Here is an 18,477-nt window from a genome sequence, read left to right as displayed (position 1 = left end):
CCTGCGAGATAGTCTTGAACTACCTTTATTCAGTGATAGATATCTTCAAGGGCAACATGGACTTCTTGTTGTATCTTTCTAGGGGTTAAGGACAAATTTTCTTTGTTTTGTTACTAAAGAGCTCTAGTAACTACTGTTTGGACTAGATTCAGAATTAAGGAAAGAAAAAACCTGTTTTAGGCTTGTAGGGGCACCGAGGACATAAAACATTTTTATCATCTTTTGAAAGTGTTTGTCAAAATCTGTCTTCTTGAAAGAGTAACTTTTTCTTTAGAAAAATTCTTTCCTTTGTAGGGTTTTGACATCATCAAGGCTTCCAAGAAAGTATGTATGAAGAATCTAGACCACTTGCCTAAAGTCTTGTAAGAGTGAAACTGCATTTGGTATGTCTGAGAAACAGTGTTTCACCAATTTTTCAGTATTCTTGTGAATCTAGACACGAATTCCTTTAAAATAGTATAGTGATTGTTTTTTGACAATCTCCTAATTTCTAACCATGCATGGAATTCTTGGAATTTTTCTAGCCATTTGGTTGGTGGAATGCCATCTATGGTAAATGTCAATTTTGAGACTGTTGTTGCTGTTGATCTTTTAGGAATATGAGAGGATGTAATGTCTTCATCTACATCCATTTCTTTACCTTTTATTCTTGAGCTACTTGCTATAAACTAAGGCTTGCTGCGCTTTGGCAAGAATTCTTCTTCAGAGTATAATTCTTTATTTGAAGAGGATTTTGAAGTTTCATAAAAGGTCGAAGATGGAGAAGTTAGGTCATTTGGAATTGTCTGAGCAGAGAAGGTATTTGGGATTGAATTGTGTGTGTATTCTTTAAGAAAATAAGTTAAAGAATTTTCATTCTTAATCATCATCGTCTTTGATTCTTAAAGAAGTTTAAACAACTTGACTTTTTCTTCTTTGGCTTAAAACAACTCCATCACTATTTCAGAAGGCCATGATAAAAATTTTTCAACCCATTATGGACTGGGCCTTTATTTATATAAATGATATTCTTTTATTCAGCCCAGATGAAAAAGCCCATATGCAACTCTTCTAGCAGTTTATAGAATTGATCTTAAAATATAGAGTTATGCTTTCATAAAAGAAAATGCAGATATTCAAGTCTGAAGTTGATTTCCTTGGAATGCATATCAACTAAGGGAAACACTAGCTAAATCCTCATATTTCACAAGAATTGCTTAAATTTCCAAACCAAGACCTCACAAAGAAACAAGTTAACAGTTTCTCGACATTGTTAACTATCTCAGAGATTTTGTTCCAAAACTTTCAAAATATACTAATCCTCTAAGAAAATGCTAACAAAAAAACCCTCCGAGTTGGTGATCCTCCCAAACCAAAGCCATCCAAGAACTTAAATCAAAGCTGTAGGATTTAGCTCCTCTTAAAATCCCTTTTGATGGCAAAAGAATCCTTCAGATTGATGCTAGTGACAAATATTGAAGAACAGTTCTTTTGGAAGAAAAAAGGAAAAAAGGCACATATGTGCATAAAAAAGTGAAAAATTCTCAAATTTGCATAAAAATGTGAAAAATTCTCAAATTTCGAGATGCATTATCACTCCACTTTTAAAGAAATCCTTGCAGTCAAGAAAACAATCTTAAAGTTTGAATTTCATCTTATTGGACACCACTTTTTAAGGAAAATGGATATGTCTTCGTTTCCCTAAATATTAAAGTTCAAACATAAGATAATCCTTACACCCGAGCATTTGTCTCATTAGTTGGTACATGATCCCCTTACCTAGAGAGTAAGGTTCGAATCTCCCTTCTCTCAATTATAAAAAAAAAAAACATAAGACAATCCTTTATCCTCAACTGTTAATAAGGAACATTTCACCAAAAGGAGAAATAGAGACATGAAAGAGGAATTTTGTTGACATTCTCACATTGTTTTATCCACTTTTATATTGGAAAGAACTAATCATATCAGAAGCGGGAAAGAAGAAAGAAATGGTCATATTCATCCTTTACAAACCTCAATATTTTGTGATACATGAAAAAGCCACCCAGCTTGGTGCATTCCACTCAACATGGGTATGTAAGTCACTCTTTTGCAATATTAGGGAACTTGACTAAGAATACAGGACATTTCAGAGACGCATTTGCCAGCACAACAGAATCATCCCTGATCATATATAAACTTCACTAGAAACAGAAATGTCCTAGATTATTTCCCTGAGACACTTAGTCCTTACCATGATCCAATCAAATAAGTATTAAAAGAATACAATGAAGAAATCCTTGATCCTCATGAATGGTCCTAAGACCCATGGGACTATGGTGAGATAAATGAGGATAAGCTTGCACGACTTTCCATAAAGCCACCATGTTAAATATGCAATGGACATTATGACACGAACCTCGAAGCATGGTTTCTACACATGTATATATGCAAAGAAAGGAAAAGGCATAGGATGGAAGAGCTTAATCTCACCTTAGACCCTAGCATGGATTATGACTAAAGACTGTATTGAGTGCCCTTTTACTTTATAGTACCAATGCATTTACATTAGAGTGTCTTTACTTTTGAACAATAATGTAAACATGTGTAAAACACGTGTGCATTAGAATCTTATCGTTTTACTGTAAAAAGTTTATCAACATCAGTTCCCTTCCTCTATAAAAGGGGAACTCTTGTAACTAAAAGGACAGAACACCCTTGAGCAATAATATCTAGTGTTTTCTTCACCATGAGTTTCTAAACCTCTCTTTTCCTTCTTAGGAATTATTATGGAAGAATACTCACAGATCTATTGTGAGTTTAGATTCTTGAGTATGCTCTGCACTTATCATCTTTGATATAGCCTATGCATCAAAAAGAGATTTGATCTTAATGACGTATCAATATCAGTATTGACAGGGTTGAGCAGGGAAGAAGAATTGTGCTGATTATTGAAAGTTATCTTTATAATTAAAAGGCTTGTGCTATGATTAAGGCTGATAAATTCAAGTTGTTTGTATGTGAAGTCAAGGGAAGTGTTCTTAAACACTTCCAAATAGCTGTTGCAGCTATCATAAAAAAGAAAAAGAACAAGGCGTTCATTAATCATAAGCATAAGAGTTTGGTACAAAACTGTCAGGTCTGGTGTGAGGAGGTTAGACTTCATTTTGCTTGAAACGGCAAAATAATAGAAAGGTTCTCGCAACAAAAGAATCGGCTAAGTGAGCGGCATTTGGAAAGGTTTTGTCCAAGGCAGTTGAAATCTAGCAACTAAAATAGTGAAATTGGAAGACCAAAAAGAAAGAAAAGGTACGACCGTGGGATCATCTTTAAGCAATGAGATTCGTGGTCAGCCAACTTCGCCCGCACGCAGCACTGTGCAAATTGTTTAAGGAAACATATATGTACTAATAATTTCCGAAAGACAATTTGAGATGACTTTTCTTGAGTAGAAGTCGCTTTATTATTTGATCGTTAACGTTAAGCTTGCTTCCATGTGGTCAACGTATCAGACGTGCTCATTTAAGTTATTTTTAACCTTACCGGCTGCGCTGCAAATTTAATTAACGTTATTCCCAAACCCTATCGAGAACTTCGATGGCTGCCATCACTACTTGGATCGCCCATGTTTTTCTCTCTGTGCTTTTCTCCCTTGCTTACCTCTCGGTTATTCGTGGAAGACTTGATCAAGATTACAGAGATCAACTCTTAAGCTCAGCCCAGAAAGACAAAGATTGGTTGGTTTCCATCAGGAGGCAAATCCATGAAAACCCCGAACTCTGCTTCCAAGAACACAACACTAGTGCTCTTATTCGTCAACAACTCGACCAAATTGGCATCCCTTACTCATACCCCATTGCCGGGACAGGCATTGTCGCCCAAATTGGCTCCGGTTCTAAACCCGTCGTTGCTCTTCGTGCTGACATGGACGCTCTTCCTCTTCAGGTCATCCTTATATTGTATTGACCTTTTCTTCTTTTTCTTAATTACGCCGGTGCTAGTCACCATGCCTTTTGTTTTATTAGCCTTAATTGTTTCCATTGGCTCTGCTTTTGTAGGAGCTTGTCGAATGGGAACATAAGAGCAAAATAGATGGCAAAATGCACGCGTGTGGACACGATGCTCACACTACCATGCTCCTTGGTGCTGCCAAGTTGCTTAATCAACGCAAAGATAGACTTAAGGTTAGCTTTGATTTGGAATCTTAATAACTGTTTAGTGATATTCTCAACTCATTTGATGTTTAGTTGACTTAGCTATGTCTTCATGTGATTGCAAAGGAAAGCCTCGTTTCAAATCTGATCACTAAACCGATCTTGAGTCTATGAACCAGAATAAAAAAAAAACCCAAAAAAGGAAAAAGGAAAGAAATCTGTAGCAATAGTTGCATCCAGTGTTATGTAAATTACCCTTGAAGGCAATTACTAACTGCCATGGAACAATGGACCAAAAGTTAGGTTTTGAATGATCAATGATACTTGGCTAGGTTTCTGAATTACGTCGGCCTAGTGGTAAGGCAGGGTAAAGGAATTTATTTGTATCTCCTGATCTACAAAATGATTTCTGATAAAAGTACCATTTGCTAAAGATGGCGAATACTATGCCCATACATTATTACAAACTCTTCTTCATCTCATGTATGTTATACAGCATCTTATTATAGTTGTTTGTATATTATTGTTGCCCATTCATTGTTACAAACTCTTCTTTATCTCATGTATGTTATACAGCATCTTATTATAGTTGTTTGTATATTATTGTGCAAGTTTCATTTTGATACAACGTCATATTAAACAGGTTCCATTTGATAAATATGGTTCAACTAGTGAATTAAAAGAGAAAACTGGCTATCAATAATATAATTTCCTTACACTTCAAATTTTAGTAGTTGATTCCCGTATCTATTAAAGTTCATGTACTTATATATACATAAATGACATATAAGAGCATGTGTACATCAGGTAAAATTCTATATATTTATAAATGCTCCATATTAAATGCAGCAAGGTTGCTAATTAAAAATTCTTCTAAAAATTGAAGAGACAGTTTGTTGTAAGAATCATGTGCACATTTAACCAATTACCAGTTTGTTGTAAGAATCATGTGCACATTTAACCAATTACTCTATGTTTAACATTTCAATTCAATAGCTCATGTAACTTTTGGTGTTTAATTAAGGTTCACAGTTTTTAAATATGAGCTAATTTTTGGTGTTTAATAAAGGTTCACAGTTTTTAAACATACATAATGTCAACTTTTCCTTTATATGCTACTGAAGGGAACTGCCAGACTACTTTTCCAACCTGCAGAGGAGGGAGGTGCTGGTGCATCTCACATGATAAGAGAAGGAGCTCTAGGTGATGCTGAAGCAATATTTGGAATGCACATAGATAATGGAAGCCCCACAGGAAGCATAACGTTGGTTCCAGGGCCAGTCTTAGCTGCTACATGCTTCTTTGAAGCCAAAATAGAAGGAGTTGGTGGGCATGCTGCAGGGCCTCATTCTACTGTAGATCCAATTGTTGCTGCATCCTTTGCAATTTTGGCATTGCAACAGCTAACCTCTAGAGAAGCTGATCCTCTCCATAGTCAAGTATGTTCTCCTTTTCTTATCTAAATATCCATTGTCAAGTTTGTTTCTGACTTGTAATACCTTATACAGGAATCTTCCATGCCTATTCTTTGACAAATTTGACATCTGTCATATATTTGGATATGCACAAACAGTTGCCTGTGTAGTGGCTAAAGTACATAGAGCATCCAATTCGACCTAATGCTAATGTATTTTTTGCTGTAAGGTGTTATCTGTTACTCTTATCAGAGGCGGGTCTGCATTCAACACGATTCCACCATATGTTGAATTTGGGGGCACTCTGAGGAGTCTCACCACCGATGGCTTGCATAAACTTCAACAAAGGTTGAAAGAGGTATACTGGCATACAGCATTATTTAACCTTTTTCACTTTCGGTTTTAGTAATTGATACCATGATGAGTCATGATTTTCCAATTGAATTAAGAAAAATCCTTGCATGTCCTCCGTCATTAGCTCTTCCTGCCTTTTAAGGCAACTGTTTTACTAACATATTGCATCTATTTTGTTTTCTTTATAGAGTGGATATACTCTTGTAACCCATTTGGTTTATCTTCATTCCTTCCTTCCTTGCTGAGATGTTATTCCCATAAGCAAGATATCTTAATTTGAGAATACAAACTCCTTGTTCCCCTGTTTCAAGCCAATTATTTCTTATCTACGAAGATTACTCCCTGTTTATTTCCATGAAAAGAAAAGATTACTCCCTATTTGCATGCTGTATTGGTGTTCCGGGAATTATTATAGATTGTTTGCTGCTTTGTTGATAGATTAGTTTTCCACCATCATATCTCTGCTTCAGGTTCGATTATATTCAACTTAATTGTTTAAGATCTTGGCTGCTGCCAATTGGTTTGTTTTTAGAACTGAGTGAAAGATGTTCTTTTTGTTTTTTCCCAGCTTGGGATGATTATGTAATTATAACTTGTTGTAGGTCATAAAAGGACAAGCAGCCGTCCACAGATGTAATGCTTCTATTGACATGAAAGAAGAAGAATTCCCACCCTATCCTGCTGTTTTTAATGATGATAGCTTGCATCAACATGTTCAGAAGGTTGGTAGGCTTTTGCTTGGACCTGAGAATGTAAAGGTGGGCAAGAAGGTTATGGCAGGAGAGGACTTTTCCTTCTATCAAGAATTAATCCCTGGATTCATGCTAAGCATTGGAATTAGAAATGACGGAGTTGGCTCAATTCATCCACCCCACTCCCCTTACTTCTTTATTGATGAGGATGCCCTTCCAATTGGGGCAGCCCTATATACCGCTCTTGCAGAACTATACCTTAATGAGAACGAACATTCTATTTTACATCAAATATTTTAAGGGCTTTAGAAGTAATGATTAAAATCCTTTATGCTCATACATTGAACCTGTCTGTATATGCAGTCAGAGGAAGTCCAACTTTCTGAATCCTTGTATACTTATGTGCAGTGGCAAACGTCCAATAGCTAGTGCATTTGTGAAAGGTTCTGTTTTGAAGCTCTCTCCATTCTTTTGGTTATGGTGGTTGTATCTGCCATGGCACAGTGAATGGGATAACGTTCTTCCTATGGTATCTTGTTAGGTAGCCACTTCATTTTTCTCTTGTACCACATCCCTACGCCCCAACCCGCAATGAATTCATCAAACTGCACTGGAGAGCAGTCAGCGTAAGGCTAAAGCTCATATGGCATGTACAAAGTGTAGCTGGTTTTAAAGCACATGGATTTGTTGGTTGATTGCAGTCAACCAAGCGGCTTGTAAAAAAATCACACCACTAGGAGGGTGGGACAGTGTTGTGGGAAGGGCTACATCATTGGGGACTGCAAATTATCCCACTACACGTGTTTGTTGTGGTCAAATCTTAAATGAACTCTACCCAACGCATCACATGGATCGTGAAAGGACTTGCTTTGAACAAACATGGCATGTTTCTTCTCTCGTGGGAGCATGAACCAGAGATATCTATCCATATGGTAGACAGCCCACACGACGTTTAACTCTAGAAGTCCAAGCCAAACTTGTTTGATGCACTATTACTACCAAGTGTATAAAGACATGCATCATTTATCATTGTTTTTGCTGTTCATGTGATCAGTTATATTCAAAGGCGATTCAAGGAAAATGCTGTCCCCTTAAAACACTGTCGGAAAGTGGACAAGACCAGTATGTGCAATTTGGAAGAGACCACGAAACACTGACTAAGAGCCAATTTATTCAATTCAATCAAAAGAAGAAGAAAAAAAAAATTTCAGTCAATGCATGTATTAGAGATTTTGTGAAGTTAACTCTACAAGACCCCAATTTCACATGTATGGGTCCACCGGCTTCCGATCTTGTTCTTTTCAGTAGGTGCAAAACTTATGAATATTGGCCCAACCTGTCCAATGACCAGTTGCGCAGTTTTAACATTCTTACCTTGTTTTTCTCTACATATTAGTTAGTAAGATATTATAAAATTTTAAATTAATAAATATATAATTTTGAGAAATACATTAAGGTTCTTCACGACTGTATCTTGTAAGATATTAAAATACACGAGATTACGTTAAATTATAAACGCTTGCAATCATCACTGCGACACTGCACCATTCTTTTGTGTTAGAGGAGGGTGTAATCCATGTTCTCTCTGTCTGGCTCTCTAACTGCTGGATACTTCTTACACACGATCGAGATGATTAGGCGGAGCACATGAAGATGGCAGTAGCTGATTGTGAGACATTAATAATGCCAAATAATTCAGCATGTGATTCCTTTAGTCTGTTTGGCGATTCTACAAAAGCAAAATTTCGTTAATTAATTTTTTTTGGTGCGGTTAATCTAATTACGCAGAATTAATTTGGTTATGTTGTTTAAACTGAGACAGAGAATTCAGTGGAATATAACGGTAGCTGAACATGATCCCATAGGATCAAACCTTTGGTATCACCAATAGGGGCAAGACATGTGTTTAGCTAATAATAATGGCTTAATTATTTAAAGAAAAGGTGCTCATGCAATTATGAAGCTATAGTAATAGAACCATGGATTTGGAAAAGAAAGGAATGGGTGGGTGAGAATGATTGCTTTAATATTAATCATTCATCCAGATTCTGCTAACCGCCCATGCTAACAGTAGTTGGGACAAGAAGCACCCCCTTAATCAGCATGTCCCTTTAGAGTTAATTATTCTCAATTACTAGTATTCTTTTTTTGTTTTGTTGAAAAGGAAAAAAGGAATTTGAATGGGGTCAACCTCAATCCTTCGGGACCCTGCCTTCTTTTTGGTTGTACAGTATTTTTATTTTCTGGAGCATTGCATCAGTTGCAAGATATGTTGTTTGGTGGAAATGGTTGGTTTTTGCCTTACAAAGCTAAAACGTTGGGTTAGATTTTTGGAACAGAACACACTCTTATCTCAAACTCTCGAAAATTCTCGCCATTTTAACTCGTGCTTGGCTGTCAGTCCCATCGCTGAGCCATACCCACGTGTTACCACGTTAGTAAGTTGGCCCTCCCCTTTCTACATCGGTGAAAAATGTATCCATCCTTTCGGTCCAAGTTCCTCTATGTTTTTTCTCTATCAACTCTGGAGACCAAACCAATATAGGGAGCTGGGTAGGCTTTGGAGTCTCCTTCAAGGAGCCTTTTGTGGTTCGGCTTTTGAATTGGATGGAAAAGGAGAAAATATACCAGATCAATTCTCCTTGTAGGTAAGTTTGGTAAGACAGTGTACATATATAGTGGGGGAAATTAGTTTGGCTTGGGGCGCTTTGGAGCAAAGAAGTAAACGGCAAAAGAAAGAGTGAGAGAGAGAGAGAGAGGTGGCAGGGGTAGCGTGAAGTACAAGAGCCTTTTGAAAACCTATGAAGGAAGCAAAGGAAAGGAAAGATGAAGGCTTTGTAATTTCAAGGTCAGCATCCCATGTGATATTAACTTTCTAATACTAGATCTTTACACGCAAAAACTTTCGAATCCCCACGTTTCATCCATCCCAACTGTCTTTCTTTTCTCTCTAACATGGCAAATGCTTTTTCTTTATGATTCATTCCTAAGCAAAACTATTAAACAATGTGTCACACAATTCTTGGATGTGATACACAGTTTTATTAATTACTTGTATATAGTTTTATTGAACTAACCTAGCTAGTTTAACCCAAAAACAAAGAAGGAATCAAACTATTGCTTCAAACTTACAAGGATGGTAACATAAAGCATCCTTAATTAATTTAACGCAAATAAGACAATTAATCTTAAGTAGTTGAAGGGTCTCCCTTACAGCCAAGACTTAACTAGAAACTTCCTTACCAACAAAAACGAATTCCTACCGCACCAAATAGATGAAGTAACAGTCAAAGATGATCATAATTAAAACTTTAACGAGCATTTTTCCGTAGTAGGTGGAAGACGAAGGGAAATCATACTTCAGACCTTATTTTGAAGCTAAGGAGTAAGATGTAATATTATTTGTCGATACTACATATTTTAAAGTTTATTTTGGCACTACAGTTTTCCCTCATCAACGGCATAAACTTCCACTCCATGGGTTTAATTTGGTATCCATGGGAAGTCATCCGGTGCGAGAAACCCCCAAACTATGCATCGTACAACTCTAACCCTAAGCAATCCCTTAACCGTGCTGTAAACTGTAGTGCCGAGGTGGCAAATAGAGAAAGGATTAGAGTGCTGACGAAGTGAGTGAATTGGCCGTACTAAATCATACCCAAAAAACCATCCTCGTAAAGCAGGTGTCCAGGGTGTCCACATAAGAGTTAAAACTCGTCTGACGAATCACCACCTCATGAATTGCAAAATCCACCCAAAGTCGGTGGATGATGGAAGTATTATCATTGTCAATTTGGTTCTCTTTTCACATCTTTCCTTTGCCATCCACCCCCTCTCATCACCGCCAGTCTCCCAACAACTTCCAATTGAGCTCCCCATTGATCTTCTCTATAAATCTGCCAACTCTGCTTCACTGCTTTCCTCCCCCTTTTTTCTACCTCTTCAGCCTTGGAGATTGGAAAGATTTCCTGTGGAAATATTAAACTAAGAGATTCTTTGTACACTAAGTGGCACTACATGTGCTGTGGAATCGCATAGTTTGCCTTTATATGCTCTTAACCCCACCGTCCATTCCATTACCATCTCACTCTCTTCTATATAAAAACTACTCTTCTACTCTTTAGTAAATTCCATTCTCTTCTCCCTTCTGTTTCTTCGCCTCAGCTCGTGTTAGTTGAGTTCATTCACAGAGGAAATGGGTGAGGAAGCTAAGCAGGTGAGGGGACTTTCTAAAAAAAAAAAGGAAAAAACAAATTGCATGCACCCTAATTTAGTTTTGTTGAGTTTTACCATGATAATTATTGACTGATTCAATATGGATTACTTTTGGATAATTTAATTAGGCCGGCATTTGTTATGATGTTTGGCAGGAACAAGCCACAGCAGAGGCTCAACCAAAGGAGAAAAAGGAAGAGAAGGCAGGGGAGAAGCCTGCAGAAGAAAAGAAGGAGGAACCACCCCCGCCACCTCCTCCTTTTGTCTTGTTTGTGGACTTGCATTGCGTGGGCTGTGCAAAGAAGATCGAGAAATCCATCATGAAGATTAGAGGTAATAAATTCATATTGATTCGATGCTATATATCTGTGTCTCTCACTAATTGATTGGTCATAATCCTTTACGTAACTACTAAAATGTTCAAATGGTTGGTGGACAAACGCTAGCAGGTGTGGAAGGAGTTGCGATCGATATGGCTCAAAACCAAGTGACTATAAAGGGAATAGTTGAACCCCAAGCAATATGCGATAAAATCATGAAGAAAACCAAGAGAAGGGCTAAAGTTCTGTCTCCCTTGCCTGCAGCTGAGGGTGAACCTCTGCCAGAAGTTGTTACTTCACAGGTTTCATGCAGCACCTTATTTCACCCAAGAAAACAAATCAAAAGAGCACTAATAAATTTAAAGAAAAAAAATCGTTTCTCGTTTCATACATAGAAGTGTTAATGGCATTGTTTCGGTTAACTATTCCAGGTTAGTGGATTAACAACCGTGGAGCTTAACGTAGACATGCATTGCCAAGCCTGTGCTGAGCAACTCAAGAAAAAGATTCTGAAAATGAGAGGTATAATATTAATTGGCTGGTTATCCCGTGGCCATGCATTTAGAAAGAATTATTAGAATCATCCAACGAAAATTCAGTTTGGTTAAGGTTCATGCCAATTTTACAAGGGTACACCTTTGGGTAACGTAACATTGTTAATTTATTCAGTGAATCTGTAGCATAGTAGTCCACTTAGCCAGCAAAAAGCAAGACGATAATTGTGATTGCGACTGACCAACTGCACGAGAAATTGAAAAAGGTTCAGATAAAAGTGGCAAGAATCCATACATTTCAAATGCTTCATTAATTGATACATTATTCTTATTTAATATATAAAATTTAAATATCTCTTCTTTCAATTATAAAAAAAATAATAATAAAAGTGATAAGGAAAGGAATCCTGTGTGGGCAGACAAAGGCGGTGTGGCCTTTCCAACATGGCCAGCAATTATTTATGCATGCTTTTGGACATTAATTGACACTAGTCTCGATCAGTGTCACTTACCGTTATTGTGAAACTAAGGGATTTGGTATTTTAGAAGGGCAACCAGCAATAAATAAAATATGTATGTTTATTGGCGCTTCATAGTTCAGGGATAATTGTAGAATTGATTCTGATGTTTATTAATTTTTACATTCAGGCGTACAAAGTGCAGCAACGGAGCATAGCACAGGGAAAGTTACAGTCACGGGTACCATGGATGCAAACAAGCTAGTGGATTATGTCTATAGACGCACCAAAAAGCAGGCCAGGATCGTGCCACAACCGGAGCCTGAGCCTCAACCTGAACCCGAGAAAAAAGAAGAGAAAAAGGAAGGCGAAGAGAAGCCAGCCGAAGAAGCCAAACCCGAAGTAAACGCAGAGAAAAAAGAAGAAGAACCACCCGAAGAAGCTAAGAAAGAAGAAGCTGAAAACAAAGGAGGCAAGGAAGTGGAGAAGAAGGAAGGAGTAGAAGAGAATAACATCATTATCAACGAGGAGGAATCTATGAAGAGGATGATCTACTACTACCAGCCCCTTTACGTCATCGAGCGAATGCCTCCTCCTCCTCAGCTCTTCAGCGATGAAAATCCCAACGCTTGTTGCATTTCCTAGTCATCATAGTATCGAATCATTTCGTGATGACAAGGTTTTTAGCTTCTAATTAGTTAATTTTTACTATAATGTGGAGTAGTATATAGAATATAGTTCATCTTCAGTCCGTACCGCTGATGATGAGAATTTTAGAAAATCTGGTGGACGGTTCATATCGATCAGGGAATGTGGGGAGTGCCGCAGTGGGATCATTGTACAACTGAGTTGATTAATAATATCATCATTCTGTATTACATGTATCAGAGTATATGTTAAGTTAAATATATATACAGTATACATACATGATCTTTTGCTGTAGATATATATATACTTGACGTAATATGTTTGTTCATAAAACCTACTACTATTTATATTCGGTAAGCCATTACTTTAATAAAAAATGATTTACAGAGTACTAATAACCGTACAGGTTTAATTATATTAAAATTTTACTGTTTAAGAAATTTATTTGTTCTACCGACAGTCATAAATTTTGATGATGTACTAAAATATTATTATATATAAAAATTAATTACAGAAAGTTGTTCCGTATTATAATACTATGATAATATTATAGCATCATTCCGAATGTCTCAAATTGTTTCTTTTGTTTGGGAATATATGATAAAGCCAAATAAGTATTGATTATGTTTCTTTCTCTCTCTCTCTCTCTCTCTCCTTTTTTTTTTTTTTTATAATGAAGTTTTTTGTTTAAAGTAATAAAGACAAGTGAATATATAGGAGTCAGGAGTCAGGACTAAGTAATAGCTAACCCTTATGTCATAGTATAACGTTAAGTAAGAGAACTTTTGAGCTATGACATAAGATCAACTACGAACCGATGGGTAGATTTTGTGGGATTGGCTGCATGTTAATTAATTAGACATACACTCTTTTACATTTAACGTATCCCTAATTGAATTACTGTTAGTAGTTTTGTTACAATATTCATGTATATTGTGTTTTAAAGTAATTATATATCTTCATAATGTTACAATTGAGATTAATGACAATATATATATATATAGATTCAACAAAAACATCCAAAAGAATTATAGACAGCAAATTTGAAGTTTTCTCTTTCAATATCTATTTATAAAAAATTATCACTATTTTTTTTTACTCAGCAAAAGTTATCGCTGCTTATCAAAATTTATTACGACTTTTGATCTAATAAGTATTTTTTTATTAGTGGCCTTTTAAATAATTTCCAAAAGCAATTTGTTTTGTACTACCTGAATAGGTATCCTCTCACCTTGTAACTTATAATTTAATAAGATTAATATCTCCGAAATCAATCCACTCTGGATGGAGCGTAAATAAATGGCCAATTGCCAGTCTTGATGCCAATTTAACATAGTGTTTGCATGACCGTAAGACCCTGAAGGTCTGTTGCCTTTTGATGAGGCTTAATCATGATTATTTAAAGAAATACCATCCGTTTTTCCATTTACAATTTCTTGTGATGAAATCTTATACCCAGGTTTATAACTTCGATTGCTCACTATTTAATGAAACGCATACATTTGCAATTGCTTTTGGATTTTCATCGGGTCGACATCTTATCCGACGCAAAAGAAAGAGAGCAGCATCCTGATTAGTTAATTTCTGAAATGATTCCCAAAAGCAATTCGTGCAGAGAGGTGGATAATATGACGTAGATACCCTAGCGAAGCACTAGCATCAACAGTTGTACTTTTTCTTTGTCTTGGCCTAAACCTAGCTAGCTTTCTATATTTGTAGCGGCGCTGTCCAATTCTCCAGATCGCGGTCACCATGCACAGTCTCTAGCAGCCCTGAGACTGATCAAGGGTTTCAAATGTGGGGTAAAAGAGGGCATTGCAAATAATATTCCAAACCTTTCGTGGATGTCACTTGTTAAAAGGATAGGATAAAATCCCAAAACTGATAAAAGGATAAAAATGATAGGTCTAAGATTCTCTGAAGAAATCAGAGGTGTGGGATTCACATGGTAGGACCTCTCTCTGCATATGAGATCTGAGTCACCCTAATATATAAAGCCAAGAGAGACACCAGAACCTGCCCACCCCCATTTTATTTCCTAACGTGGCACTTGAAAATGTCTGAGAGGAGACGCGTTGCCGTCACACCTGTCCACTGTCTTGTTGTCTCACGCATCAATTCAGTCAGGGCGATGCTCTCACTTCCCTAGTTTTTATTTGAGGTGAATGTTCCAACTACAAAGACAAAGTGAGGCCACAACTTTTCTCAGCCAAAGGAAATTTTTTTAATCAAAAGTTCCTTTTTCTTTTTTTGGAAGTTAATTAAGGGATGAGTTCATAGATAAAGATAAAGTAAATGCATCATAAATACCCTTTATAAGTAGGGGGAAAATGATAGGTTGTGGATCTAAATTGAAGATTAAAAAGTTGAAAGGAGCTTGCACTAACAACTTTATTAGAAAATAAAGTTAATTTAGACTTTTGAGCAGCTTTGTTGACTACCGTGACTGTAACTAAAGTGTCCAACAGCTTTTATTGACTAACTACTGAACACACACACACACACACACTCTCTCTCTCGACTCAGGTTTCTAACTGGACCAATGCTGATCTACCAAATGATTCTGAGGTACTCTACAACGTCACTAATGTTCAAATCAATTGGTAGATGGCCGTGGAAAGTTGTATCTCAGTTGCAGTTGGAGACGTTTGATTGGAGATTGATTTTAATCAAGCAAAAATGAATCTATATCTAAGTGAATTCTACATATATAAGAAGAGGAATTAAAACGTTATATATTTGATGAAGAAATGACCATATCAAAACTAAAATTTAGGGGACAGATGCCCTGCAAGGCAGTTAAGCAAAAGTATGCATGCATGTGCATGGCAGCTTCACCAACGACTGCACAGCAGATGATGCCTTGTGCACTTTAATTTTTGCACGATATACAATAATTTTCAGGTACACATAATATACTGCATTAGGGTTAGTCTCTTGTTTTTTTCCTTTCGCTATGCTTCCCAAGTTCCAATTTCCGAGAGAAAGCAACCTCTTTGATAAGAAAAACAATCCACATGGGAGCCATATTATACGCATATAAGGATATCCAATCCCCATGATGAAAAGCAGACGGTTCAATGCACTTTTGATAAACAAACAGCTGTGCTGACACATCTTATACCCCTATCCAAGTCAACATGACACCCCCTCCAAAGATAGGGTCTCCCCAATTAAAGTATCTTTTGACAATTAAATTGACTTCCGGAACCTGACCCGATCAAGCCACCAGGATGAACGATAAAGCATGAACAGAAACAAGAAGAAAATTAAATGAAAGAAAAGGTGGGGGGAAAAGGGAACACTAGCCTTCTTTACCAAGGAATCCACGATCGGCCTGTTGTCTTTCATCAATGTCTTGTGAATCTCTTATATAAGGCGTTTGCCAAATTCGATGCAATGACAACCAAGAAGAAATAACAACATCCATAAGAAGAAAGATCTGGTTTCAATTAGGTTGGAGCTAAAATGGCAAACATGCAAATAGTTGTAGCTAGCAAGAATGTGGAGCCACAGTACGTGGAGATGATGGTGCCTTTGTATTCTTACGGGTGTGAGAGGAAAGTGAAGAAGACTTTGTCGCATCTCAAAGGTAAATATCTGATTACTTTCTTCATTTTCTCTATATGAAACCATGGTGTGACATATCCATGGGCTGTCGTCACCTAATTTCAAAGTTTTCTCTACGTTCTCTGCCCTCTTCCGGGTCCGGTGTCCGCGTTCAAAGCTTAGCATTTATGTACCTCGTGTTAGATTCTAGTCTTAGATTAAGGCCCAAGCCCAAAACCTTTCGAAATAATGGTGTTTATTGGACCCACAATTTGTCCATGAAACACCCAACAGTTTTATCATTTGTCCTGTTGGTCCTTTGAATCTCAAACTAAAATAGAAAAGTAGATATGAAAAGCAATGCAATGCACCCCCACTCCTTTCAAATGCATGGAATAGTTTCATCAGAGGAAAAGGAGAAAATAAAATTTGTAATCATACACTTGGTTTTTTTTCAATTTCCTGTTTCCTTTTCCATCCTGTTTCGGTTGTTGCACTTCCTACGTTTTAATGAGACCAAATTCAATTATTAGGCCGGCTCCCTCCCTTTGGTTGGCCACGACTGTAATGTTTAGTTAACTAAACACTTGGATACCTTAAGGATTTTTGCAATCAAATCATAGGCCCAGGGCCAGAAGGTAAATTAATGTATTACCAAGTTTCATGCCATGTTTAGGGCAACTGTATTGAAGCTCCTTGTTGTGCATATGGCAGGAATATACTCGGTAACTGTAGACTATAATCAACAAAAAGTAACAGTGTGGGGAATATGTAACAAATTCGATGTGTTATCAACCATGAGGAGCAAAAGAAAAGAAGCTCGTTTTTGGAAGCCAGAAGACAACATTGAGATGGAAGAGGCACAACCATCATCTCCCCCACCTTCTCTTCGTCCCAAGGGCTCCAGTAAACCTTCTTTAGCTCTAATGAAGGCTCGCTCTCTAAGCTGGAAGGCATGGAAAAAGGTCTTCACCAGATCCTATTCTTTCTAAAGATAAGAAATTAACTATGCACGCCAAGGAAAAAAGGACATGGGTAAATGCCTATATGCACGCCTCGACGTTTTCCACAACAAAAGGGGAAAAGAGTGTAAATTTGATGTCATACGTTTTCTCCTCTCATTTGTAAATAAATTGCGGGTTCAAGATTGTCGGCTCTCTCATGGAAATTTCTTTGCTTAATTATGTCTTATTGTTAGGAGGTAGTATTTAAATTGGACTTTGCCTTTTACCATTTTTCTTGAATGTAGAAAAAAAATCCATATGTCATGCGCATGTTTAGGCAGTTGGCCGTATTAGTTGACGGCCAAAATCAATGGCGAGAATACCCGAAATCAAAAACCTGCCTAATGCAGAAGGAGAACATGCCTTGTGTGCCACAACTCAACTGATTTGGCAACTTCGCAAGGCATACATACACTGTGTTTTGGAGCAGAAGGGAAACTTGTTTTTTCCTAGATAGGGAAGGATACATGGGGGTCCAAAGTCCGAACTCTGACGGTGCCAAATCCTCCACGCAACACCGAAAAGACTTTAAAGCCACTCCACGTCCCACCCAAAACAATCCTCCAATAGACCCACGCCATGTCATCAGAAATAATGTAGAAACAAAAGCAAAGTGATTCCCTAATTAGTGCCCAAATATAGATAAGATTTGGTTGATGGAAACATAATACATAAATTACTGTTTAACGATGATGGATTGATTTAATTGGTCCAGTTATGTCAGCGGCTTTTTGAATCAAGATTTACCCATTTATTTGTGAGAGAGAAAGTCTAATTAAGTTTGAATGATTAACTTAACCCATCCTAATTTTTTTTACTACATGGATTAAGAAAGGGTTGAAAATGTGATTAGTTAAAGTTAATGATTACAAATTAACGTGTAAGCTGACCCAAGTAAAAAAATGTGAAAACCAATATTCATTCCATCATTAATCACTCTAATAATTTATTGATCCATGATTACGAATACGAAAATGTGGATAATAAACCCATGGATGAAATGAAAGATTGAAGGAAAAAAACGAGGGAACCGAAAAGGTAGGTAGATCCCACTACCAGCAAGTTTACAAGCTTGGCCGCATCTTTGTCCACTTTTTTCACCTTAGCATTCAAACGCTTCATTGGGTAAGCTAAAAGTAAATTCACTTTTTTGCTTATTAAAGGCATTATGGAATTGGAGGCCTAAAAGGAAAGGAAAAAGAAGCAACGTTTCTCT

The 18,477-nt window shown here is 37.0% G+C and overlaps 3 protein-coding genes across 4 annotated transcripts; all 3 read left to right on the top strand.

The window, feature by feature from the left end:
• Positions 1 to 3,394: 3,394 nt before the first annotated feature.
• LOC18605878 (IAA-amino acid hydrolase ILR1-like 5) lies at positions 3,395 to 7,039 on the top strand. The gene is made up of 5 exons (XM_007039169.3): positions 3,395 to 3,903; positions 4,017 to 4,142; positions 5,237 to 5,551; positions 5,757 to 5,885; positions 6,484 to 7,039. The coding sequence occupies exons 1-5, from the start codon at positions 3,556 to 3,558 to the stop codon at positions 6,871 to 6,873; spliced, it is 1,308 nt and encodes a 435-aa protein (XP_007039231.2). The 5' UTR covers positions 3,395 to 3,555; the 3' UTR covers positions 6,874 to 7,039.
• A 3,330-nt stretch (positions 7,040 to 10,369) lies between these two features.
• LOC18605876 (Heavy metal transport/detoxification superfamily protein) lies at positions 10,370 to 12,938 on the top strand. Of its 2 annotated transcripts, none has more exons than XM_018117293.2 (5): positions 10,370 to 10,789; positions 10,944 to 11,121; positions 11,235 to 11,410; positions 11,540 to 11,630; positions 12,251 to 12,938. In XM_018117293.2, the coding sequence occupies exons 1-5, from the start codon at positions 10,769 to 10,771 to the stop codon at positions 12,703 to 12,705; spliced, it is 921 nt and encodes a 306-aa protein (XP_017972782.2). In that variant the 5' UTR covers positions 10,370 to 10,768; the 3' UTR covers positions 12,706 to 12,938. The 2 variants fall into 2 exon arrangements, with proteins under 2 accessions (XP_017972782.2, XP_007039229.3); XM_007039167.3 differs by having other exon boundaries at positions 10,379 to 10,789; positions 11,238 to 11,410.
• A 3,025-nt stretch (positions 12,939 to 15,963) lies between these two features.
• LOC18605875 (Heavy metal transport/detoxification superfamily protein) lies at positions 15,964 to 17,412 on the top strand. The gene is made up of 2 exons (XM_007039166.3): positions 15,964 to 16,300; positions 16,972 to 17,412. The coding sequence occupies exons 1-2, from the start codon at positions 16,177 to 16,179 to the stop codon at positions 17,247 to 17,249; spliced, it is 402 nt and encodes a 133-aa protein (XP_007039228.3). The 5' UTR covers positions 15,964 to 16,176; the 3' UTR covers positions 17,250 to 17,412.
• Positions 17,413 to 18,477: the final 1,065 nt, after the last annotated feature.

This window comes from Theobroma cacao, chromosome 3 (assembly GCF_053813885.1).
Source record: "Theobroma cacao isolate CCN51 chromosome 3, ASM5381388v1, whole genome shotgun sequence".
Taxonomy (NCBI): Eukaryota; Viridiplantae; Streptophyta; class Magnoliopsida; order Malvales; family Malvaceae; genus Theobroma; species Theobroma cacao.
This window is presented reverse-complemented; position numbering and strand designations above follow the sequence as displayed.